Here is a 27606-nt window from a genome sequence, read left to right on the forward strand (position 1 = left end):
CAACGCTATTGATCTCTCCGTGGAATTGTACGTTCACAGGTCTGCATGAATCGCCCTGGCTGTGTGATCGCACTGCTGCAGCATTTTAGATTTTTTTGTTGCGATGGAGGAGATACAAATTGCCTTTTCTGAGTCACTCTCATTTACTGCCGCAATGCCTTACCATTATTATCAACAGTGACTCTTCTTGTCAGTGATCTTTTGTTGATCTTCAATAGTGCAAAACAACAGCAAGTAGAAAAGTTTGATCGCCAAACATTTGTTTTGTGTTTTTAAAAAGTAGGGGAAAATACATTCCTGAGTTTGGGCTTTTATGCATTTGATTGAAGCACTTGTGATAAGATAAGGTTGTTTTAGCATTTAGAAGCCGGTATAGGTTTAAATAGAGAAGTCATGGCATGTTTAATCATCCTTGTATGCTTTTAAATGTAGAAATCATGTCCATGCCTACACATAATTCTGAAATAATATTCTAAATCATGCCATATATTGCGAGTTCCACTTTTAACTATTAATAGTGCATAAATTGAGTTTTTAAAATGCAATTATGTGCTTCAAAAGGTGAATGCTAATGGGGAGAAATGCAAAGGCATACACTTTGATGATTCATGTTCATCAGCCTGTGCGTTTAGCAGTATTTTCAACTTTTCCTTCTGGAGGCCCAAACCACCTGGGCCAGTTTTACCTCATAAACAAGCTCTTTAAAAATATCTGTACATCTTTTAAGACGTATTATGCCAAGACTGCAAAGGTGATAAAGAAAATCGAAGTAAAATCAACATATTTAAAGATTATTCTTAGATGTGTTGAGCTCTAACACATCGTTACTTTGGCTCTCCCCCTCTAAAAGTCTATAGTCTTTGTTATCGACTGTCTTTCTTTTGTTGTCAATCTCGTGTGGCAAGTGTTAGCTGCTGCACTTGTCAATGCACATGACAGCTCCCTTTTTAATAGCTTTCACCACACAAATGACACTTTCTAAAATGGCATTTTAATTATCAAGCCAAATTGTAGCTTCCTTTTTTGATGTTCGCATATATGGAACACAATGTTCCCTGGGGTCTTACTCATCTGTGTCGGCAGCTTGTTTTATTCGAAATTCCACCAACATAAAATCTTCTTAGGAGCAATGGCCTGGAGAAGACCGTCGTAGTTTTATGTTTTGTTTTTTTAATAATATGCAGCAACTAACAACTTTATTTTCCACTGAGTCATCTAAGTACATACATTTTATAGTTTACTTTTTTTAATTTACCGATACATATGATTTATTTAAAAAGAAAACTAGAAATTGGCAAAGACATTTCAGCCGAGGATCATGAGTGTATTTTGGTAATAATGGAGGTCATCGTGGTGAGACCCATGATCAGACTTGTGGAGCCAGCAATGAAACAGATCTGCACCAGAAAACTAAATGTTCTCGCAGTATTTATCCTGCTTTGACCTTAAATCCCATGTCTGTAAACAGCTGCAGTACGACAATATTCTCTCAATAGAACAGTTTAAAGAATCATTTTAGCTGCTCTGCAAGTTTCCAAAATCCTAGCAAAAATGATGTCCTATTGTGAATTTGCTTTTCCATTATCTGAGAGCTAACAATGTCCCATGTTAGTGGTTGTGGCCTCTTGTCACATAGTCAGCTCATAGTGGTATAGCTCTCTAGCAAGCAATTTATTCCTTCTGATTCACCTATAGCTATGCCTGCAGCTCTAAACTCAGCAAGGCATTTACAGTATATTTAAATGCCTTTCTATCCAACGTGGTTATTATAATCCTTCCATGGTGGCGTGACACTGAATCTTAGTATTTTAACAAGGTGACTTTGTGGCATTTTCTCTAAATAATTGCACTGCGTGGTTCCTTCAGGTCTGGTGACACAGCCCGATCTGAGGCCTGTTCTCCTCGCTCACACCTCAGGCCTGATCTCTGTCCCTGCTGCTGCAGAAATCTTTTAACCTCTGCTGTCATTCTCCCACTGCGCTGCGGTGTCGGGCTCACGTTGGAAAGGGTCTGCCTCACTGCGGCGAGGATGCCGAGCTGTCAAGCCTCGTTGCGACTTAATGAACAAACATATTTCTGTAAGATTCTCATCTTTGGTTTGAAGGAAAATCCATCAGCACTGGTAAGAAAAAAGGTTTCTGAACATCAGAAATGCTCATGCATTCACATTGTTCCAGGCCCAAAACACCAAAAACATACAAGCTGCTCACTAACAAGAATTATAAAGGATAAGATCACAAGTCATAGTTAATAGTGGGATTTGGACTCTCTGATGTCTTTCTACGTAAGGATTCTGTCACACTAAGAAGGTTCTGATTTAAAAATAAGATCCATTTTACACAGTACGGCAAACCAGCCCTTTATCATATGTACCGTGTATGATCTTGTCGGATATCTTGCTTGAATGAGGGGAAATAATGCGTCCTATAAATAACGAGGCTGTGTTTATTGTGATCCAACATGACATGAACATTCATTACCTTACAGATATGGAAGTTCAAGCGATGACATCAACAATGTTGATATGTTTTGTATGTGTGTAGATGTCTTAATACTTCTTTTGGCCATACATTTGTGATGACATGCTTACAGTTCTATATAAGAAAAGGGTTGACCTCCTTTCGAGTTGGTACATTTAATAACAGGAGCTTTTTCTTTCTGAAAAATCACTTGCAGAGTTTAAATTTAATCTTAATATATCATTTTGATAATCTTCCATAATCAATCTCTACACTCATGTACCCAAAGCTGCCAAACAAAGCATTAGATATGCATTAAAATATATTCAATAATGTATTCAAGTTCCCCTGAATTGAAAGACGCCCAGGTATTATGCGGGGTACGGTATATGCTGACACGTGTTAAAGTATTCGTTCTTTGTCTAGTTTTTGAGGGAGGGACAACAAATCAAGATTGTGCTGGTTGACCAATTATTGTGTGAAAGATACGATCAGACTTTACAACACACTCCATCTTATCTTTGCCTGATTCGAGAGTTTTTGTAAGAGTCAGCAGCTTCTCTTTTGGAAACTCAAAAACAAAACAAAAAATCAATCTGTAAGAACAACGTCTCCAAATATTCCTGTTTACTTTTAAAACATGGTGAATAAGGAAAATCTCCTATTGCTTATACAGTTGAAACCGTTATTCCTAGATTATGCTGTCTTTCTGTTTTATATGTAACTATACTGTACGTTATTTAATTTATTTCCTATTGTAGGCGAAATGTTAAAAGTGCACGTGCAAGTCAGCGTATATGTTAATATATCTATATGACGTGTGGAGTGTGCGCGTGAGCTTCCGCTCTTATCTATGCCGCCCACTGCCTATGTGCTGAACCAGCAGCGGGCAGAAGCCACTTCAGGCATTTCAGATGGGTTGTGTATTGTCAGCATCAATAAAGATGACAAGGAAGCCTGTATATCGGTAGCGTGGTCTGCTGCCATATGTCATCTGTTTCTTTAGGGCCCATCTGAGGACACAAGGGGTACAGGATCTGATTCAGCCCTGGGACTACAGGCAGATCAGGCCCAACAGGCTCATTGTAAAGGCGAATAAAGGCGTTGGAGGCCTTGTTGTTACAGTAAAGCTCTGTCCTGTCTTTGTACACTAAGCCTGGTACCGACCAAGGCTGCACCCACACCCGTTAACTAAGCATAGACTTGCTTATCGCTCATTACTGCTGTGTTCAGTCTGACTTGTTGGATTGTTATGCTGAATAGATGTGTCTCATTCTGTGTAGGGGCCGAGCATTGCAAGTTTAATGCATTACACAGAGCAGTGAGTACTCTCTCTCCATGCCTAATCTGAGCTTGATTTACAACTCTAATCCTTGTACCCATTTCATTAGATTGGGCCATCTTGGCTCATAGCCCAGTGCTCTCAAAAGCTCATGGATATTAGCTATATATATTTTAAATATAACCATATTTATCAAGTGTCAATTAAAATGTGTGAGGGATTTATTCGTCCTGCAGTGAGGAACTATATGGGGTTACATCAGTAAAGGTACGGTGCAGATGAAATGCAAAGGGAGAAAGATTACACCGATTATATTAAATAAAAAGACAAGCAGAATGAAATGGTAAAAAGGCTCCAATTTTAAAAACAACACAGTGATTCTACTACTGAGAACAGGCCTGCTCATATTTTGTTAGGCTACAGTAAAGACCTGGAGAACAGAACTCCATACAGGAAGCGATGGACATCCTTCATGACTCTCCACAGGGAGAAAGCAGCGGGTTGGGGCAGGCGTGCAGGCAGGATGCCCGGCCTGCCTGCTATTGCCTTGGAGCAGCTCTGAATATCAGCAGCGACAGAGACCTTAGTGCCTTATGGCAGCAACACATGTCTCTCTCTGCTGTGCTTGATCAAGATCATGGACATCCAATCAGCCGGGTTGAATGCTAGCCACTCTCTTCAGAGAAGTATTAGTACTGGCAAAGCCGCTTTTAGTCTTGTTGCTTACTTCCACTGTACCCCTGTAATGACAAGTGCAGAATAAGATGAAGCGGCAGGAAGTAACAAGGTGACACAAGGTGAACAAAACAATTGGATGATGAGCTTAAAAAAAGACATAAAAAAGGTGGGCTTAGAAAAGTGATAATTGCGGATGCAGGAAATCTACGTCTCCATTTAATAAAGATATGCCTTTATTGATTCCCAGAGAGTTAATTAGGTGTAAAACTTGCACAAAGACACAGTGCCAAAAAATAAAAAAGATAAACGAGGTAAACTAGTTTAACATTAGAAACTACACAGCAAATGTGTTTTGTGAATAAATAAGTATGTAATGTAGTGTATACAAAAATAATATTTTTTAAAAAATTCATTAGTTGATTTTACACAAATTGATGTTTCACGTTTAGTCAGCTTTTCAATGAATTAATTCCCCTATTTATATCCTTTTTTATATTTATTTTTTTGTTTGAATTGTTTTATTCAGTAACTTTTTTTATTTTTGTTGATGAATCTATAATTTATTTTTAGCATTTATTATATTTCCCTAAACTTACTATTTCTGTATTCTCTTTCTTATAAATATCTCTAACTATTTATACAGTTGGTCAAGCAGTCGGGTGCACTTTTTGCCGGCATAGAGCTACTTTACATGCTAGCCAGATAGCTAGCTATTGCTGTCCTCTTATCTACTCCATTCTTCCTCCCCGGCTCCGTACAACAAGCCTGCTGCTTCTGCTGCTGCTGCTGCTGCTGCTGCTGCTGCTGTTGCTGCTCCACCCGCTGCTGACTCAGGTCTTTTTCTCTTGAATTTTCCAGCTGGTAGCATTACAAAGGTACAATATAATATGAAGCAAAATATAAGGTGAAATACTTGTTATCATACTGCTAGTAAGATGGAATAGGAAGAAGACTTTAGATAGTTAACAATTGTTTGGGCCGTCATCCATCCATCTGCTATATTCAGATCTATAGAAGCCTTACACATGCAAATGATTTTTATTTTTAGTAGCAGGAGTGAACTTTAATCATGTATTTGCATGTTCAAATGTTCTTTCTGTACTTCCTCTGTTATCTTTGTGTGTATGGATTGTACGCCTCTCTTGTCACTTTCACCTTATGTTTCTCTTGCACTTTGGTGGCAGAATCCCACACAGGAGTAATTCCAGATTTGCATCAAACAGACTGTGTTTGACTCTCTCACCCTCTTGTCACTATTATTCAGTGTCCTCTGTCCCCTATACATTAAAGGTTTTTCGCTTAGGCTTATATTTTCAGCGTAACATTTTTTTTTTCTAACCACAGCCCCGTAAATGCATAGAAGACAAAGGCGCCTTTGTGTGTGTGTGCAGAACTGGTGTCACAATAGTTCAATCTTTTCGCTGTCTCCTGGGGAAAACAATCCTCCGACTATCAGTGCCACATTGTGCATCACTTAGTAGGGTTCAGTCCTGGGGCTAAGCGAGAGAACAGTCAATATTGTTTGTCACCTTCAGGCTATGTGTGCTTTCCTATGAGGAGTGTGTGCAGTACTAACAGTACAGTACCCCAGATTTCTGGCTAAGAAACTGAGGATATATAATGACACATTTCTTTAAAGTGAAAGCTGTGTCAAATTTAAAACCATTAATTGGATAATTCTATTCTCCCTGACCTATTTGCTTAAACTGTAAACATACATTTCTGTATTTCTATTACTGAGCCTCATCCGTCTCAAGGAAAGTAAGAATGTAGGGATGATTGTCTGAAATAAAAGTTGGAAATTTGCAAATTGCATGCATCCTAATTACTCAGTAGGGATGTGTCACACAGCGGATTGATGGCTCATTTCTCCTTCTAAGTAAATCAGTGTTGTGGCCACTCTATCTCTGTCCAGCGCTCAGAGCTGTATCCGCACTCTGTTAGTTATTGGGTGTGTTTTTGTATCAGGAACAAACAGACATTACGTTGATCCCTCCCTAGGGACTCTGCATCTTAACAACGGTCTGTGCTGGGCGATAAATGATTGGGATAATGATCTGAAAATGCAATTTTGATGTGCTCTTTCATTTTTCGGTAAACTTGGTAATTATGCTTCTTTTCTCAAAAAAGCTAGTGGCAGCTTAAAGGCCAATTTAATTTGAGGCATTAACTTGATATAGCCAAACATCAAGCAATTAAAACCAAAGAGAGTTACATTGACATAAATAGTACTAACTATTTAATGTTCAACTGTGTAGTTCTACCAGTCATGGCACATTGTTAAACACATAGGCCAGCACCAGTATGGAAGTGTTAACTACTTTGTATTAACTAATGCAAACTCAACCCTTCTTGCTACTGCTTCATAGTGAAAGCTTCCCACCAGGAACCCCTGCAAAGCTTTTATTGCATCTACTGAAAGTGTTTTTTTGTCATTAAGAGTAGCAGTGCTTTCTTAGCTTTACTATTGTTCCGTAAAATGAATTTAAACATCAAGAGAAAGACATATTATTTGCATATACCTGTACCAGGCTGTAGTATATTTTACTTTTTAGTATATTTACACTAGTCATGGTTGGTTCACCATCAAGCAGTTTGTTCACAAACATTTTCTTTGGTATCAATAAAAGTCTTATCTTTTTTTTTTTGCATAGCAGGACAAGATGGAATCAGAGTTGCTCTTGGTACCGCACGGGTATCTCGGCCACAGGGAAAGACATGTCATTAAGTAAATAGGACTTAGATTCAAGATTGAGGTTTTTAATTATCATATGCACAAAAATTACAGAGAAGCAGTTATTGGCAATGAAAATCTAGGATCCCAGGCTCCATCCAAAAATGCTCATTAAATATGTTTAAAAAAAACACAACCATGCAAGTAAAAAACTTAATGAGAAACTAAAACATAAAAAAAGTTGAAGTTGAACAATAGGAACAATATAAACACACAATAAAGTAATTGGAAGTTTTTCCTCCCGCCTGCTCCCTCTCACTGCAGCTGAGCCTCACACATCTACAAATGAGGTAGAGGACAGGAGAGCAGTGGAGAGTGCAAAGCAGTAGTTTGGGGGAGGGGTGTGTGCTAGAGCATATCCACAATGTGAAAGGAAATTTCAGTGCACCCTCAGGGAACATCGGAGAGTAGGTGTGAAAAGTAGGCTGGTCTTAGTGTAGTAGAGAAAAACTTCCTCAGACAGGTCACAGAAGAGGCTCAGAGTCTGAGTGTGTGTGTGTGTGTTTGTGTCTGCGGGTGAGAGCAGCTGGCTGTGAATGAAATTGAGCATGGTAATGGACATTACATGGGAGGACTAAGGATAGCATTGTGAGGAGCATGCCATCTGTACAAAGAGTTATGAGGCCTGTTTGCAAGAGTTTTAAGAAACCCCTAATACTGCCAGCGTAGAGGTGTGGGTGAGTAAAAAGATAGATAGGTCGGAGCGTGTGTGTGTGTGTGTATATATATATATATATGTGTAATAAATGTTCTGTGTGTGTCTTATGAGTGTGATGATGCAGTGCTTGGAGTTGGAGAGCTGTGCAAGTAATGACCTCGCTCAGGCTGGATAATTAGTCAAATGCTGATTTCTACTCGACTTCTATAGGAACAGGGCCATCGAGGCTAAATATCACACACTGAAGTGGTGCTTTTCTCTCTGTGTGGGAGAGGGAAATGGCAGTACCATAAAGCGTGTGTGTGTGTTCTCTATCTTTTGAGCTACTCATGAGCAAACATTTATATTTGGAATTACCTTGTTTGCTGTGCCTTAAGCTTCTACTTTGTTTCATCATTAACCTGCATGTCGTCATGAAGCACAACACTGGTAGCTGTCATAGTGTTGCTCCGCCTCCCTCGTGTTTACTTTTTATTTATCATAACAAAGTGCATAAAGCTCCCCCTGATAATAATGTATTAAAACCATTTTGTTGTTGTTTTTATGGGTAGGAGCTCCAGTTTGAGCGGCTTACCAGGGAGCTGGAAGTGGAGAGGCAGATTGTGGCCAATCAGCTGGAAAGATGCAGACTTGGGGCCGAGTCGCCAGGCGCTGGTAGCAGCAGGTAATGAAAGGATGCACACACACACACACACACACACACACACACACACACACACGCACACACACACACACACACACACACACACACGCACACACACACACACACACACACACACACACACACACACAGCACTACAATCCAACACATGGCATTTTCATCCTTCACAGCAGTGACCATATTCCATAGTGTAACCTTATGGCATAGTGATGAAGCCTCCCAATGAGCTCAAATATGACTGGACTGTAAATCAAAAAATGCCCCTTTCCTTTCCTGTTATTTGAAAATTACAAAATTGCTGAAATGTTATATTAACTGATCAGGAACATGGTTATTGGTAGTTAACCATTTCAATTAGCAGAATAATGTCATGGTTAATTGACTCAAATCATTCTTATGTAAAGCTTAAATGCCAATGTCAACAGCTGACTTTGTAGGCAGAATATTAAGCCTATGTGTTTCAGTGACGGAGTGTGCATGATAGTGAAGTGTTGTTTGCTTAGTAAAGCGCTGCTCTCCGTGTGGCACGATTAAAGCTCTAAACTCTGAGTTTGTTCTGGGAACTCGTTCCCTTTTCATCAGCTGAGACACGAGGCGGCCTGGTCCTCACACCTCAGTGACCACACATTCTGTCCCGCTCCCCGGGGCTCATGTCAGGTTCATTTGTACAGCTCAATACCACGTACAATATCTCAATGCGCTTCACAGAGCCGCTGTGGAGAAAGGTTGACATTAGTCTTACATTATCGATCGTTAACCTCAATGTAATTTGAGAAAGATGTTGAACATGTGGAGATGCGTTGATATACATTAAAGCTTTTGGGATTGACCAATTAGATCTGTATAATTCATACGCCAAATAACTATTCTGTTAATGAAATACTGCAGGATAAAAGCGTTAAAGTCAACATATTTAGATAAACATAATCTAAATATGTCTGAATTTCTACATTCAAGTCATAATAAAATGGTTTGGAATTGTATGTGCATGTTTTGTAACATCCATTTAAGCCCCACTGTTTTTAAATGTCGTTTCACTTATTAAACAGTTAATATGGACCATGTTTTAGGTCGGGTGAAAACATAATTCCTCAAATTGGCAAGGGAAATTACAGTAGCGGTTAATAGACTGTGACATTTAGGAGAGTGCTCAATACTCAGGCATTTGCTTATTTACTTCCATAATAAACAGCCTTTGAGTCAAAGATATTATGTGCAGCTACAAGTTTATGATTACATGAAAGGACCTAGTCAACCTAGTTATCAAAACAAATAATTAGATTACACCCAAGTGGTTAAAAACTATTCATGTTGTATTTTTTATTATTTTTTACGTCGTCCCTTCAACACAGGATGGTTCTAAACAGAGTACTCTTTCATATGAAAGTAACACTACTGATAAAGTGAGGATTAAATGTCTCCAGTAAGTCATCAAACTACAATAGCGGCTCAGTTTTGCAGTGTCTTCTCTCTCCTTTGCTCCCTGCTGTATTTAAAAAGTATCCACTAATTTGAAACCGTGACTGATTGTCCTTAGTTCTCTAACTAATGCCATGTTTACACTTTGTGACTTTAGCACAGATTCGTTTGCAGGCAGTTATAATTGCTTCCTAACTAACCCCCAAGTTCAGAGGAAGAATGGTGTTGGCTCTGCATAAGCAAAACGGTGCTTGAGCATTATCTGTTACACATCCCAGATATCTAGCTGGCTAAATATCTTGAGATGTTGCTAACTTTGCTGCATCTAAAGAAACAGGCTACTGATATTAGACAGGTGGAAACAGACAAACTTGTGAACGCACGTGACTACTACAAAATCACCAAGCCTGACTACGCAAATGTTATTATGCAAATTCCTATCCCGCATTTTCTTTAATGACAAAATGTTTGAGCAGACTTGATATGGATTCCTGCTGGTGAAAGTTATTTTACTGTGTCCGATCTTTGTTTTCAGTCATGAAGTGAGTTCCAATTATAAGTCGGCCAGTTGTGTAATGTGAGTAGTTCAGCCATAGTTCAACTTTTAGACTTAAGTAGCGTAAACTTTAGTGTGAACCTGGCTACCAGAAGTGCTTGTTCAATACCGTGATACCATCCCAGACCCACATCACCGAAGAAACGGTAGTGTTCCTTCATGGTGTTTGTAAAGGTTCCCGTAATGTCAGGTGACCCATTTTGATCTGAAATGGACCATGAAAGAATTGGGTTATATCTGGATACATGACACTTGGTCTGAATAGGGGCTTTAATGGCTCTGTGATCTCCTCTGGTTTTGTGATAATAATCCCTATGCCCTTTCACAATGCATCCTTGCACTCCAGCCTGCACACCTGCAAATAACATCCACCTACTACCTGCAGATTGTAGCACTCAGGACTAAGAGTGTCAATTTCCCCCCTATTCCCTTTTTAGAGAGGCACAGGTATAGAGCCGCTTCAAGTGCTGCCAAAAAAGTTTGGGACAACAGCTCTCTGAGCAAACCACCGCCAGGCTATTGACTTTCATTTCCACTTCAAGGAGTACGCATTTTAAACCTTAATTTTAGCTTTCCTCTGTTTGTCCAGCAGTCACTCACTCCCCAATGACATTAAACAAACTGAATGGCTCCTCAAGATTAATTTTAGAATAAATGTTAGAGGGCCAGGCAATCTTTCTTTTCTCAATGTAATGATTGCCTATAATAGAAACATTTTTTGTCGGTGCCAGTCTCAATAAAATTCATTGAATAGCTTATTGAATAGGTCCATCAGTGGAGGGTTAACAAAAGAAAAGTATTTTCAGAGTTGTTGGTGGACCAAGCTAAATACTAGAAAATATTGATCAAATGTTGGCCAAAACATAAGCCATTATTGTCACTATTACAATATTAAAAACATCAGAGTCTTTGACCACTATGGTTATAATCCTTAAAATGTATATTACCATCAAGATGCTTCACTAAGGAAAATACAGTATTTAAATAAATCATTTTTGAAACTCGGGCAGTTCTGTATTTCTGAATCGCAAAAAGTCCCTGCCTAGGGGATAGTACTGTCCTTTCTATTAGCGTCTGAATGACTGAGCGGAATTTGTAATTGCAGCGCTGAGGCTTTTGCTTGACCTACCATCACTGAACAGACTATACAGTTAATCTTTCTCAAAGTAATCAAGCACTAGTTGTAGCTAGTATCTCAGGATTAAGAGTGGACATTTTATCACCAAGGTCCTGTTTGATGGTTGCAAACATGAATCCCCATTAAACAGCAGATTATTGCTACTTAGTAGACCGTCTTTTAGGATCCTATTCAACCTTTGTGTGATACCCTTTGATCATCACATTTTTTTCTTTGTGTGTTAAAATGGCAGTTCATGATTTAATTCATGTGTAGAGATCTTGGGACTGTCAAAAAAGGGCACTGGTTGCCACTTAAATGATAGGCTACAGTTGATTTGCAGCACTTGGTCTGACAGTGCTGATGGGGCTTGACATTGTTGTAGAGCAGACCTGTTAGCTCTTTCCACTGTGCCCTCATGTTAAATATCACTTAAGAGCCTACCATGAAGCTGTGCACCCTGATTCATACATTGATTAATGTGTTTAGTTGTAGAAGAAAAGTCAATAGTGCTTCTCTTCAGTTACATTTTGGATACACCCCAAAAAGCTATTGGTTTTTGAGTATTTACTTTACTATAATAATATTGTACTTACTCTTCGGCATGCAGATGGCCATGGAACCTCTCAGAATCATAGGTTCCGGTTGAATAAGGGTTAATAATTAGGTCTTTCCAGCTGATGTTTCAAAAATCTTGTTACTAATAGCATTTTACAATGTAAACGGTTCCACTTTTCACATTGGGGGGCCTGTATCCACCCACCACCACCTGGGGACTCTATAAAGAATACGTGTCACACCCTTTTCACACCTTTTTTAAAGCCAGAGAAGGACAAATAAAAGGCTGTCATCGGACATTTGTGTGTGAATGGAGATTAGATTTTAAACATTGAGCTCAAACTGCTTGGCTCAATAGCTCAGCAGGAGGACGGCAGAGGTGACAGCACACTTAAGGCTCGAATGGGAGTCGTTACACTTCACGACACCGCCAGAGTTGGCCACCACCTTCTTTTCTACAAGCATACAGGGAGTGGTCATCAAACTTGACCTCTGGTAAAACTCCTAAAAAGATGCAACCGCCCCCTGACCAGAAGGGTTGATGGGAAATAAAGTATCCTGTCAGAGTTAGGCCTGTTGTTTATCAGCATTGGCAGTTTTACAATCTCCCAACGCTTCCTCCACCCAGCCAGCCGGTCGACATGCTGCACGCATGGCGCATCATTGTTATGGTCGCCATTCTTTTACTTCATCTGCCGTGGTTCAATGGAGCACAACTTGCCCAACTTCCTCTTTTTAATTGCCTGCGTGCTCATTAAAATTCGGAGTGCTGTGTTTCTTAAAGCTCATCCAGTGTCACCTTAGATGGGAAAAATAGCAGCAGTTGCACGAAAGTAATGACCAGCAAATGGAGAATATTAAAGAGAAAAGGTTGGAACCACTGCACTGAGGTCTCCTGCTCGGCCTCTGACTGTAGTAATAACAGGCTTTCAGAAAATAGTTGTAAGAAAGTAAATGGCCTTCACTTTTATCAGAAAGTATTTCAAAGGTACATTTATAAGTTGTAATTATTACGTGGCTATTACTGTGCTTTTCCTGAGTCCCTACATTAGCATTATAACGCAATGCATTTGCTGCAGGATAACTATAATTTTTCTTCTAACATATTCGTACCACGCTTTTATAGTTATGTATACAATGTAAGTTATTATTTTGAGTTTGCGTCCATTTTATTTACACAATAAGTAGCATCTTTGAGCATGCTATGGTATGTTTTAAGAAGACATAATGGGACTCGTATTCCTTTCTTGAACTCCTGACCTGACTCATATTTGTGAGAAGACACGTTCAAGAAATACTGTAAAACAACCTGACGCATTGATTGCAGGAATCTGTGTGAGGTTACTGATAAGGATTGTTTAAAGCATCAGATGGAGTTATAGTTCTTTGTTAAAAGGTTATGTCATACTTTTAACAGTTGCGTGTGCAGACTCCTCCGCTTTGCTGTAGGCTGTGTCATCAAATTTAAAACCTGTTACACTGGGAAATATAATTAAAGATTGTACGACCTGATTATACACAAACCATGCGTCTATCTCTGCGATGCTATCAGCTATTGCACTATCAATCAAAACCTTATCTGTAGGTATCTATGGGGGGACTCCACTAACCCCTTGCATCAACTATCATCCAGCTTTACAGTTGCCAAAGCCGGCCTGTTTTCTCTATCCTGAAGAGAACAGGATCTATTACTTCCACAGCCAGCTCTCATATTTAACTGGATGGGATTCTTCCGGTTGCAGTTCCTCCATGTAGTTTTTCTTCCATCATGAATAAATGTCTTTCGCCAAAGGCCTATGAAACATTTAAGTCAGATCACCCATTCCCAATGGAACGTATGGATTGGTGCCACAGTCTACTGTTGGATACTTGGTCAGATGGTTTTCCGCTCTGAGCTTGCTATTAAATATGAGCCTTCTTACACTGAACCATGCTGATTCTTCATCTATCACTCACACAATGTCATTAGATCCCTTCTGGTTTTGCTGCTCAGTGTTGTGGCCACAGACTTACTTGACCATTATTTTCCCATCTCTGATATTTCCTCTGTGCTAGAATAAATCATGCAATTCAGAGGTATGGTTTTGGATGCAGGGATACTCTAAAAGTGTACATTGAGAGCGTGTAAATGTACTATACAGTATGGTCACTTCTGATATAGTCTATGAGCCCCACTTGTTTAGGATCAGTTTCAGCTCCCATCAGAATTCATTCCATCCCTTGGCTCTTTCTACTTTTTGGCTTAGCATGTTTATTAAAGCTGCAGGGGGGAAAACAGCTTCCAGTCCCACATTCAAGCTTTTTTTTAATGTTGATGTGCCCTCAATAGTTGTCACCAAAGGCACTTTTTAGGTCTCGATGAACACAGATGACAGGAATGGACTATACATCTGAGTTGTAAACATTAAATCTGCTCTTAGCGTTTTATATTTCAAACACCATCATTACCATCTGTGACCGTGTTGTGAAAAGCCAAAGGAAAGGGTACATGATGCTGAAAGGGGCCTCTTCCAGTTTATTTCAGTCATGTCCTTCACTGTGGTGTCTTTGGTTTGTGGAGCATTTATTCACTTCTCCTCTTTTCCCCTGTGCAGCTCGTCTGAGAAGTCCCTGCCTTGGAAAGCTGCAGGTATGTGAACTCAAACACTAAAATGATTGATTAACTATCCGTCTTCCTATGTTTATTTTTATAGATTACATTTACAGTGCACATTAATAAACAATACTGTTAACGTGCCAGTTTACCCTTCTAGGCCAAATATAAACTGTAGATCATGAGGAGCTTCAATGACAATAACACAAGATTAATGAAATGCATTAAAACATGACCAGCATTACTTCAGCATTTCCTTCTTTAACCAAATTAATAATCTGCGTGGCTTGGTTGTTGAGTTTTTTACTGTTGCTGTTTTTATACTGTGTGTGTGGTTATATGTCTAACTGTCCAAACTGGTTTCCAAATACTATTGCAGTTTAAAAATGACTTGCACATTTACAGTGAACTACATTTAATATTGGATGTCCACTCAAAATTGATGATTGCAATGCAAAGTGTCAGTCTCTGATAAGTGCTGGCAGACTAGTCAAAGTCCTGATTTTAACATACATGTTTATATAATGCATCCACATCAAATTGTGTTTCCACTAAACTCTTTAGTAACTTACGCAGGATGTAGAATTTGTCAGTCATTAAATGCTCTTTCCATAGAGTTTGACTGTAACATAATTGGGGTCACAAAGCCACCTACAATGTCACGGACATGAAAGTTGTTGATGTGGAATATATCGTTTTTTATAATATATACTAAACTTGCTAAAATGTACAAAGTAGTCAATACTGTATGTTCCTCTTTGACCTTAATTACAGCTTTCTGGATGTATTTATATATTGGATTAGACAATTCTGTTTAGCATCACACTAATCAGATAGTGACATAATGTAAAATGAGTAGTGCTTAGCTGTTGGGTGCCTTTGAATGTTTATTTGAATTGGCTGTGTGTGTGTGTGTGTGTGTGTGTGTGTGTGTGTGGGGGGGGGGGTTGTGTAGGAAAGGAATGTTTTACATTTCCTCAATAATCATTACATGAGACATTTCAACCAAGCATCCCGTTATGGATAGCCTAAGGCCTACTCCTGTTTTAATATTTATCCAAGCTATTTCTGCTAAATTATACACAGCCCCAGCAGTGATGTGGATCTCTCCCAGGCCCCTTTGCTCTCTGTTTGTTAAGTCCACATCCTTGAAGGATCTTCAGCAGAGACCAGATAATGAATTGAATTTACTAATGTATTTCATGGCTTATTAATTGCAAAGTGTAACTTGGCGTTTGTCAGCAATGGTCATTAATCTTTCATTGTCGATCCCGTCAGAACAGCCTATGGGGGGTTATAGTTGAACACGTGCACTGGGAATATTAATACTGCACAGCTTTCTCATTTGCTGCCCATTTTCCATTTCCTTGTTGAATGCATTTCATTAGTGTTTGAACAGAGCCGGGGAATAATCCCAATCACTGTTTTGCTTCTTATTGATTTCTCATTATATAGTAAATGATAAACGATAGTCAGATGTGGCAATGTACTTCTTCCAATCTAAATGAATTCAAGACTACATGTGTGACACAGAGCGTAATGGGCCGCGTTAGTCTTTGAGGCCTTTTGGCCTAATGAGCCACCGTATGTTTTCACTGTCCAAGAGTTTCGTTACTGTGGAAACAAGCCTTTTAGCCCCCAGGAAATGTCAATGAATTCAAAACTCATGTCCACTGAGAGTAGAAGACAAACACCCCAGAATGCCTACTGACTGAAATATTTTAAAGAGCCATTAGTAGGTTTACATTCTGACCTAAATTAATTTTAAGGTTTAGTGGAGATTATGGTGTAAAAAGGAAAAGAAAAAGGTATATTCACAAGCCACAGCACAAGCTATTCCAAGAAAGGGCAACCAATCATAACTTGTTTTGATACTGCCTGATGTGTGATTACAGATGGCACCACATTGAGAAGGTAACAAGTTACAAAGACACATGCCTGTCTCTGTTCCCGATGGCAATTATATTTCCATATTTACCTTGTTCCCACCCTGTTCGTTGCCCAGCAGACTCATAATTATAAAACGGATGTGGTAGCTTATGAATATGTATTTTCCACCTCAACAGACTCATTATAAGGGCAAGAACACAGATTTATTATTTAACTTACACCAGCGTGGCCACTCTCTTATGTGACAATGGTGTAAAGCAACGGCCAACAAAGAATTCAGAAGTCACTGTGATTTTACATATCTTTCTTGAAAATCCTCATCATTTTCCAACACAATAATTAACTATGGACACCTCGAAAAAGTGATTGAATTGGAAAAAAGGTTACTACGAGCTACAAGCATGCTGATTGTCTGTGTGGACTGTAAACTGGGCACCTATAGTGTTATCTAATACTTTACTAAAAAACAAGCGCAATGTATGGGGGTCACAAGGTGCTTTGGAAACTGTGGTTACTTAGGCGAGTATAAGCATTAGAGATGAAGTGCAAAATAAAATGTAAAATATAGCACCAAGGTAAGCTGTGTTATACTGACATCTTCTATTCAGTGTCTTGGAGAGATACAAACCCCCCTGTCCAGACTGCTCTTATTTTGTATGAAAATGGCACGTTTAACAACATTAAATCAATACATATGGGACACCAAATAATGAATGCCAAGAGCCCTGGTATAGAGGGATTTTTTAAACCAGTAATGTTTTATCTTAAATATGTAAAAAGGGGTACTGTGCGCCTCTCTTCCTGTTCCTCCATGTTTTGGCATCTCATTTATCAAACAGGGTCAAGGCTCGGTACAAAAATCTGTGCTCTGAAACGAAGCACTATCCCTGACACCGAGTAACTGCTCGGATGTGAGGAGAAAAAAGACTTACAACATTGCTTATGTTTGAAAGGCATATAAGTTAGTTTTGGCCTCTTAGAGCTGTGTCCTTGTTTTTTGTGAGTCGATTGTAGCACCCACATGAAATGTTGTTGATTTCAAATGTGATTTTGAACGTTCCCTCTATTCAACATGGCCTGTCGACCGAAGGCATTTGAGTGTAAAGCCTGTGACCAATTCACCATTATGTGCCATTAAATCTCCCAAAAAAGTAAAAAGAAATAAGTTACAATTGCAAAACCAGTGCACTGTATTAAGGAAAGGTTGACCATGGGAAGGACAGATACCTCACCCAACAGAACGGTGAGGTATAATGTTTTTTCTGTCAGAGTACAAGGCACCTTTCCGGGTTGCTGTCATACATTTGCTTTAATAACGCCAAATGCTGTGAGATTTCCAGATGGTTTCCTTTTAATATTGAGTAAATTGTCCTGTTGTAATTTGTCTCTAGGCCTATTCATCTGTCGAGCCATGAAGGTTGGGACCAATTTCAGACAGCCTCACTGTCGCAAACATAATTTAATTCAAATCCAGCTTTCCGCCAACAGCAGCACTGAAGAAATGTGGTTGTGTCAAAGTAGCCTACATTTCTTTTAGTGACTTTTGACAAACTGAAGACCAATAAGCAATTGGTACACACATTTGATAGTACGCCCTGCCTCGCCCCAACCCTCATACCAGCGGAAACAAATGTCAAGCTAAGTGTTACACATTCAAAACACAGATTAAAGAAAGACCAGATGGGATAGGTTTCTAAATCTAAATATACGTATTAAGCTTGATAAAATCAGATGGTTGTTTAAGACTATTTCTGGTTATCTGACTCATCTTTATCTATCAAATAAATCCATTTCTATTTTGTTGCCTAACTGTAACCAGGGATGGGTATTCTATTTGTTAAAATTACAAACAGAGAAAGATGAAGAAAGAGAGACAGTACACAAGAGACTGAGTGGGTGAGTGAGAAAGCAGGACTAAAGAGAAAATGAAACTTACATTTATAATTTTGTTATTTTAAGCAGTGTCATGTTGAATTAGAAATAGCATTACTGTTTAAAGTAGCAGAATTGGCACGGTGTTTTGCAAATAGTGGAGGTTTTTCGGTACAGAGCAGACTTGCTGAACTAGTAAAGGCAGGACATGCCATATGGGTATTCTGGCAATTTTACTCCAGATCCACTTTCGTCCCATCTGTAAATGGGCCAACACTCTAAGATCTTCAGAGGTGGGAGTGCAAAATGCCAGGTTGTCAAACACCACACTAGGCTTATGCATCAACAGATTTATTCAACAGGTCACCTTGGGCCTCAAGGCGGCTTCTTCATGGGATTCACCTCACAACCTCACACCAGCTAATCGGGCAGGATATCACACACCCTGCCTGCCAATGTTTGCCTCCCTGTTCCCCTCCACTTGCTGCCTTTTGTTGTAGCGATTGCCGAATAACCCATTGCCACTGGTCACGCTTAACTAGGTTGTGATTACGAGCAACATTGTTCACTGGGACATAAGAGGGCTAATTCCAGGTCTGGTTGTTGAATGAAGGGGGATGTAGGGAGATGTTTATATTTAGTATACACAGTAACAGGCCACCCAACTTTGCCTTTCCAAATTAGTATACCAGTAAAATGTAATGACTCCAACTGTACACAGGCGTGAAACTAATGTTCTAGAAAGAATTGCCTGTTATTGTTTCCTCAAACTGCATCATTTGTTGACTGCATTAATGTCTATTATAAGCTTTCCATTCAAAGCCATAACTCTTAATTGTTTCAGACCCAAAGCGTTTCCTCTGTGTCTGACTCCCTGCTCTGCTGTGTCTTCCCAGATGCCTCCGCCTCGGGCGACACCAAGTCTCGGATGACTGACAGCTCCCAGTCGCCTAGCTACCGCATCAGGACTGAGTCAGAGCAGGTGTCTCTGTACTCCCCGGAGCAGTCCTCCCTCCATGAAAGTGAGGGTCTGTTCTCCCTCTATTGCCTGCAGCCATCTTTTCTCTAACTCACACCTTCCTTTTCTTACCTCAGCAGTGTCCCACTAAATGTTTATGTCAATGTTTCAACTACAAACAGCTTTCTCTACTTTTGATGCAACAGAAAGCCTGTTTTATCGTGCACATTTATCTTTTCCATAGTTTGAATGCTACTCATTACAACTGATACTTCATCACAGCTTATAAAAGGCTTTGGTAAACTGAATGATAAGAGTGGCGGAACCGTTGTCCCCCTTGCTGAGCTGTTTGTCATTAGTAATGCTGTCTAAGAAAAGGTCATGTCTATTATGAAACTGCGTCTGTCTCCTGTTCCTCCAACACGCCCTCCTCCTCTGTCTCTGCGTTTAATTAAGGGCGTTTTTTTTTCTTCCACACTCTCCCAGGGTCCACGGGGAATTCCCGCAGCTCTACTCAGATGAACTCGTACTCGGACAGCGGCTACCAGGAGGCCAGCACCGGCTACCTCAACAGCCAGAACATGGGCAAGGCTGAGCTGAGGGTGCAGCACTCCTTCCCTGGTGCCGGCACCGGCACCCTGGGGAGGAGCAGCAGAGCAGAGGGCCAGGCTTCCTCCCAGGTAATATCTACCTACAACACATTGCTGTTGTAGAGCACAATTAATTAATTACCTAGCTGATGAGCTTTTAATTCATCAAACAACAGAGAAACATTGAAATTGCTGTTAAAATATTTTAGTGAAGGTAGCGTTGAAGCACTCAAAGGAAATAAAGTACACTGAGCCCCGCAACGTAATCCTGCTTCATACAGCGCTGTGCACACAGATCACTGAGAAATCAAAGGCCAGTGTCACACACGACAGGGGGGGGGGGTTATTTACCACGTCGTTATCATCGCACAGAGAGAACAGCATGATTGTATAGCTTCTGACTGAAACCTTTTTGCACAAAGCCACATTGTCTTCTTTCTGACTTGCAGGCTCAAGTAGTCACATCAGCAGTGCCTGGGCGGGCGATGCGGAGGGTGAGCTCGGTGCCTTCTCGCTCTCACTCGCCAGCCTACGCCAGCAGTATGTCCCCCTCCCGCGGCTCCCTGCGCACCTCAGTCGGCAGTGGATACGCCTCCCCCATCGTAACTGAACCCAAACCCCTCTCCAGCATCTTCTCCACAACTCTGCCGTCTGCCCAGCGCACCAGTAACCCCGGTGGCTGCAACAGCTCGCCCTACTCCACGCATAAAAACTCCCCTGCCGCACTGCGACGCATGGGCTCCACAAACTCTCGATCGGGCAGCGCGAGCCGCACGACCTCGCCCTATCAGGCCTCCGCGGGGTCATCGTCGGGACGCATGGGTTCGCCCCTGACGATGGTGGAAGGGGTCAACCCTCCGCTGACAAAGCAGCCGACTCACTCATCGTCTCCAGTAAGGGCTACCATGACCGCCGTGCCCCAGCACTACAGCTCCACTCTGCCCCGCTCTATGCTCCAGAGCACAGACCCCTACGGACCCCAGAGTTACGACATTTACGAGAGGATGACAAGACCTGACAGCCTCACAGGTAACCTAATGCATAAACACACACCCACACACACACACACACACACACACACACACACACACACACACACACACACACACACACACACACACACACACACACTGACATTTACAGTGTATTAGCTTGCTCAACTTACTTAAACTCTCCTTCAGTAAATAATAACGACTTGCATGCAGGCTTGTGTAAAAAATCTCTAAACCAGCTATGAATGTAAAGAAATATAAGGTTTATTATCTTATACTTAAAGACATTGACACCTTTTTAAAAAAGGCGTTTTGTGTTCCCCAGTATGCAGTTATTAAACTTTGCAGGCTGTCGCATAATTGCTTTTCACAAACTCTTCTGAACTTCTTGAGTAGAGGATTTGAACTCCATGCTGTAAATATTTGGACTGTGATACATTTTTTCATGGCTCAGCATACCGAAATTGAAAATAAACAGGGACTGTTAGGTCACTGGTTTTCCTGGAGTGGAGCCAAAACATGGTTTCTGCAAGAAGACAAATATTAGCTTAAAGAGTATGTGTGCTAATCATAGTAAATTTTGCCCAGTTTAAAAGGAATGCAAATCTAGTTTTCCTAATATAGCATTGTTACAGTTAAAACCTGTGGCTGTAGAGTAGTTTTTCATGTTAGTTTGCAGGAGCAGTTTGATTGATTTTGATAATTAATGCTTTGAAAAACATAGTGGAAACTTTTCTGCAAATATTTTTGTGGTAACTCTTTAAATTGAGCAAGAAAATTGACTAAGTAAACGTGGTTTTGACACAAAAGCGCTTTTAGTTTGCAGGTTAAATCATTGGTGTCTGTCATTAAAATGGTATATCAATGTAGAAGGCACTCAAGATAGATTAAAACATTTTAAACACATAATCAAATGTACGTCCAAATTCATTATTTTCACGAGTGCAGTATCATCGCTATATTGTGCGCTCTCTGGAGGGCCAAAATGAGATGGCTGTATAACTGTGTGTGTTTGTGTGTGCTTGTAATTTAATCAGAACAGTTGAGGAGATCAGAAAGATAAGAATTGGAAAACCTGCCAGCCCAAGCTACCCTGTGTCCTTTAAGGACAGGCGCTGGCTAATGTATTCAGTCCAAATGCTTATCTTGTTTAAAACTCGAACGGACCATTTTTTCCTCCAGCCAGAGGCCTGTAATGACTCATTCTCACTTTTTAAGATATCACCTGTAGATAAGAATGTAGCTTTGCCAATAATGAAACCCACAGTTATTACATAGCAAAATCCTACCTTTGTTCACATTTCAGTATGATATGAAGGCTTTTCAGCTAGAGAGAAAGCAATAAAAGTAGTAATCTGTGACTGGGGAAAGTGGCGTTTCATCATTCATCCCAAGAGCATTTTTGTTTTCCTCCAAAAGGTAACAGAAGCACTTGTTCAGCAAATCGCTGTGTTACGGTTTCAAAGTTAATGGAGTGTTTTCTGCTTGACTTCTTGCTGCCTGGGGATATCCTCAGATGTCCTGGTTGATGCTGACGTTGAAGGTGAACATTTGTGGTTGTTGTGTGACATCAGTTTCACATCATCCTCAGTGTATTGTCTTTGCATGTAGGTGCTGCATGCTTACATGTGTCCTCATTTGTTCTCAGTGAAGTACTGTCTACAACCAATTTCCCATTTGTATTATGTTAGTTGTCGTGTTATCATTTTTAATAATACATGGTGAATTGTAGTTTTAAATATGAAATATACATGGCTGGGAAATATAGCCTTAAATATTAATGTAATTTTTTAATTCTTCATAAAATCACAATATACCTAAACATCAAGAGACACACTAACCTTTATTTTGAATCATACATAAAACAGAAGATTATTCATGGTTAAAAATGAGTGTCAGTTTAATTCCTGACTTACATGTCTCCTATTATGCTATATGTGAACAACATATTGCAGATCAATATCTATGCAAAACATGTCTGTGAAGTGTTTTGCTCAAAATACCAAACAGATCACGCATTGTAGCATGCCTCATACCCCTCTACTTCAGCCCTGTTCCTGAAGTGCTGATTCTGTGACTGTCGCTTTAAATTTGAGCTGAGCTGAATCTGGCCAAGCCTCTTTGCAGCGTCATGCAGCTCTCTCCCCTCTCTGAACGTTTTCTACTGGGAGAAGATACTCAGCTAAACGCTGCCGTGATTAAACCCCATATTATGTTCCAAACCACATCAAGCATTATTTCTGAACACTTATTTTCTCAGTATTTACCACTAGAACAGTGACATTATCTGTATTATATATACAACAGCTCTTAAGTCCCTCCTGCAGACATCCTGCTGAATACACAGACACAGAGGTGCGGAGGGGATTGAGCTCGCTGACTGTATACGGGCGACGATACGTTGGGACATGTAACGTGGGCGGGATGTTGCCAGGAGTTCAATGTAAAGCCAGCCCACATTTCGCTTTCCCTCATGTTTCAATGTTGTGGTTCCTTTTTTCAGGACAATTTAGGAGGGTTGTTGTGTTTTGCAGTTTTCCGTGGCGCAAGACGCCCTGTTACAGGTATCAATCTTCTCTTATTAGCCTTTAGATATCCAAATTTAAATCAGGGGTAGTGTGGCCTGTCGTCGCGAGATTTCCTTGTCGGATGCGTTCGCCTTCTGTCAGACATTCATGTGTCTGCGTGGTTCGCAGCTTCTTGTAAGTAGGCAGTTATGTCACATAGCTTTGAGGGATGATGTCTCAAACAGACACAAATGGGTTTTCAGTGTCTGTCCTCTGAACAGAGTGAGACAACAGCCTACTTCCTCTCACGCTCTCTGATAGATCATCCCTCCCATGTCCTCCTTCTCTTTCTTCAAACTCTCCTGTCTTTCTTTTTTTCCTAAACTCTACTTTGGAGCCTTACCTCTATCAGCGTAGTTTTTTATAAATGCTGAATGAGCCATTGTAGATTATAATGGGATGATCACGTGATCAGGGTTAAATGAAACGCCATCCGACAGTCTAACCTACTTATTGTTGCTGTTGCTATTCAACTCTCCGTGTCTTACAGAATATGTTTTCCCTCTCTTCTTGTCACTCATTGTGTGGTTTCTAATGTTATGTTTTTTTAGCAGACTTCTATCTCTTTTACCTGTATTTTATTCTTCCTATGTAGTGATCTTCTCTTGATCCCTCTCCTTTCCCCCCCACCACCTGCCTGGCTGTCCTCCCTCCTATCATTGGCAGGAATTCATACCTTCCCCTCTGCGGATGAAAAACGGAAAATGAAGACAAATTGTCCCAAATAATGTGGCTATTACACTTGATGCCCATTTCAGAGCAGAGATTAGGACAAAGAAAGAGTGTGTGGATATGGCATATTTGAGTGTGTGTGTGTTATTCTCAACCTGACAGCCAAGATAGTTTTAACTATGGAATTCTTTATTTTTAACAGCTATTCTCACTTTGAAGTATACCATTTTTTTCCCGGTGATCATTTCCATTTCCCTGTTTGTCTGGAGAGGGATTAAAACAACAAAAAAAAGAATTTGTTGAGGAATGCAGTCAGCTGCATCCATTTTGGTGTTTTTTTCTCAAGAGTGAGCACGTGCCAAGCACACCACCGCCCTTCATCTCGCCTCTGCCAAGTGCAATCTGTTAAAGCCAGGGTGCGAGGGCTGAGGGGGAGAATTAAATGACTATAACGCACCAGAAATGTGGGCCATTCATCCTCAATAGACAGCAGTATGTTATTTCTTCCTGACAATTTGCAGATGCTTTTCTAGACGTGACTGCAGCCCGACTACCGGGGGAGTAGAATAAAGAAGACAGACAGATTAGTCCCCTCTAAGGTTGTTTGAATGTTGCTACTTTCAGGAGTCAGGCTGCTGAGTGGGAGAGATATGCATGAAGGCTCCTGTGCCTCCGAGATTCCGTCCCTGTCACTCGGTCACAGCCGGGCTTTGCTCGGGATGAGAAGTCTCTGGTGGTCCTAGCAGCTTCATTAACCCTCTTTTCATTTTTATACTTTCTTTTCCTTCCCCCTCGTATAATTCTCTCCCACTTTCTTCTCTATTGCTCCCGCCTTTTCCCTTTGTCTTCCCGCTACCTCCTCTCTCTTCATATCCTCACCCCCCCCCCTTTAAACCTTTGAACAAGAGAAGCTGAACTGATTTCCTGCCAAGCCGCTGCTACTGGCTATTGTGTGCACTGCCACAGAGTGAAAGGCTTCCTGGGCTATTGAGTGTGCCACTACAGCAGAAACAGCATTCAGTTTTACTCCCTACTCTGCAAATCAACATCCCTGTCATTCCAGAGAAGTTGTTTAAATTCAGTTCCTACAGTTAATTTCAGCTTTTAAATATAATTCATTTTTAAATCTCAATTTTGGAATCTGCAATGCTTCCATTAGGAAAAAAGCCTCAAGAGAGGACACTTAAAGCTAAGAGACTTTCACCCTGAAGTGCCCAAAAACTCTAAGCTGCTCTGAAAGAACTGCATTAGGTGACTCATTCATTAAATTAATGGTTTTGAACAATAATTCATTTGAATGCTGATTTAAAATGTATATTTATAAAAATATATATTCTTCCACTTCCATCAAGCTACTCTTAAAACCAGTAAGAAAGTAGCAGCAGGTGGGGTGAGGAACTGCTGTTCAGTTGGTATTCAACAGTGTAAAGACCTATGACAGTACAGCGAGCAGGATGTGGAGGCGGGGTAATATTTTTAGGGTCCAAACGTGTTGCATGGGCCAATTGGGCAAGGTTTTTTTTTATGTCTATAATTCAAGCCCTCATTCATTTCATGCAGTCGTGGCTTAACAGACCGTCGTAAATGCATTTTATCAACGTTTTTCCCTTTTTTTCCAGCAAGTACATAATCTGAATTGCCTTCATTGTTTTAAACAATAACCATTAATATAGTTGATTAATTATCTTGTGCATTTTTCGCGTAGCTAGAGGTTAGCAGGGTCTGATGCCTCCAACTGATGTGCTTCAGAGGTCAGTCTCCGTCTGGCCCTGCTATCTACATCTAAAATCTTCTCTTGTTTTGCCCCCAGAGGCCCTCTGCTCCCACTGGAGGAAAACATTCTTATTTATTAATTTCCTCTGTCTCAAACTGTGACAAGAATCCTTCATTTAGCTGGTTCTGCATGACAGAGCCGGTGTTCAGCAGCAGTCTGCGCCTGAGATCGTGCCGTTGGAGAGAACCCAAGTGACGTGAGAAGTGCAATGAGCAGTTAGTTGCCAGCTGTATACTGCTGCACTGGGCTTCACAGTGTGGTGAGCCTAACTAATGTGAAGTTTAACACAAAACAACATTTGCATTAAAGACAAAACACACCTGGGACTTCTTATATCAACTGTTTCTTCTACCTTATTGCGTCCATGTTTCTTCAATTTCTCCTGATCTCACATCCTCAGGTAATGGTCATGCTTTACAGTGAAATCATATCCGTTATTGAACCACTTCCTGCAACAATAACGCAGTCGTCCACTGTTTAATGTAATAGGGGGAGCGATTAGGTGAATCACGCCGTAATTATCCATTTTCATCAGACCTTTTTTTCATCTTGCAACTTTACAGCCCATCATCCGTCTACTACACAGCAATCTCTAGTTAATGTGGTGCAAAACACATTACCATTAGATCAGAATGTGTACTATAATTTATTAAAAATATGGATTTACCTATTTCTTTTTAGTTTAATTGCACATTTCTCTTTGTTAACCTAAAATGGGAGGGTGTAGTAAACTGTCAGCAATAGGCTTTTACTGAGCGGGTGTCACAAGGGAGGATTTTTTTACTCCTCGACTATTAGGGAGTGGCAAGACTAACAAAAATGGTGATTTCAGGTAAAACATACTTGGATTGAAACACTACAAACTCTAATGGGCACTGGTATTTTTAGGCATTATGAGGTTGGTTAGGTAAGGGAATGGTAGATGATGGGGGAGGAGTCTATATTGTCGGAGCTACAGCTATTGTTGTCCTGCTGTTTCACATCTGGACTGAATCTGAATCAGACACGACTCACTGCTTCAAGCTGCCCCCACAGCCTGTAATTACAGTGAGTTGTGAGTAACTCACCTGTGTGTTACTTTTTCTCACCCATGTCAGTTTAGCTTGTTGCAGATTACAGAAGATGTGTCCCTTACGGCACACTTCCCAACATCTGCTGTGGCCACGCATTCTCCTTGGTGTAATGACGTTGGCTCTTTGTTGAACATTTTATTTTTTATGTCTTCAACTTGTGTGGCAAAGTCAAATTTGAAAAGAGCTACCATTGTTTGTTTTTTTTTATTCTACCCTCCTGTAATTTAGTTTTCCCTATTCCAACCGGTGTGATACTTGTTTATCTGAGGTACAGAGTGTATGTTGGCCTTGAATATTACAGTTGGAATAATGGAACAGAGACACAGGGAAACTTTATTTTAATATACATTCCCTCTCAATTTGCAATAGTTTTATCCGGTGTAGAAAGGAACTCACAAACCTGCTATGGAGAGGTCACGGTGAACATCCTGCCTGCTTTCAATTTCTGTCAGCGTTGCTTTATTGTTGTATGGTAATACAGAGCAGACTTTGCATATCATTGA

The 27606-nt window shown here is 40.3% G+C and overlaps 1 protein-coding gene across 7 annotated transcripts in view; it reads left to right on the top strand.

The window, feature by feature from the left end:
- The window catches only part of pkp4 (plakophilin 4), a 68276-nt gene that overhangs the window by 18721 nt on the left and 21949 nt on the right, over nt 1-27606 (top strand). For 5 of the 7 annotated variants that reach the window (XM_063887965.1, XM_063887966.1, XM_063887963.1 and 2 more), the window contains 5 exons: nt 8363-8475; nt 14717-14751; nt 19374-19505; nt 19922-20115; nt 20475-21054. In XM_063887965.1, coding sequence (XP_063744035.1) covers nt 8363-8475; nt 14717-14751; nt 19374-19505; nt 19922-20115; nt 20475-21054 — 1054 coding nt within the window. The remainder of the gene's footprint in view (nt 1-8362; nt 8476-14716; nt 14752-19373; nt 19506-19921; nt 20116-20474; nt 21055-27606) is intronic. The other 2 variants (XM_063887964.1, XM_063887968.1) reach the window with 1 other exon arrangement.

This window comes from Eleginops maclovinus, chromosome 7 (genome assembly GCF_036324505.1).
Source record: "Eleginops maclovinus isolate JMC-PN-2008 ecotype Puerto Natales chromosome 7, JC_Emac_rtc_rv5, whole genome shotgun sequence".
Taxonomy (NCBI): domain Eukaryota; kingdom Metazoa; phylum Chordata; class Actinopteri; order Perciformes; family Eleginopidae; genus Eleginops; species Eleginops maclovinus.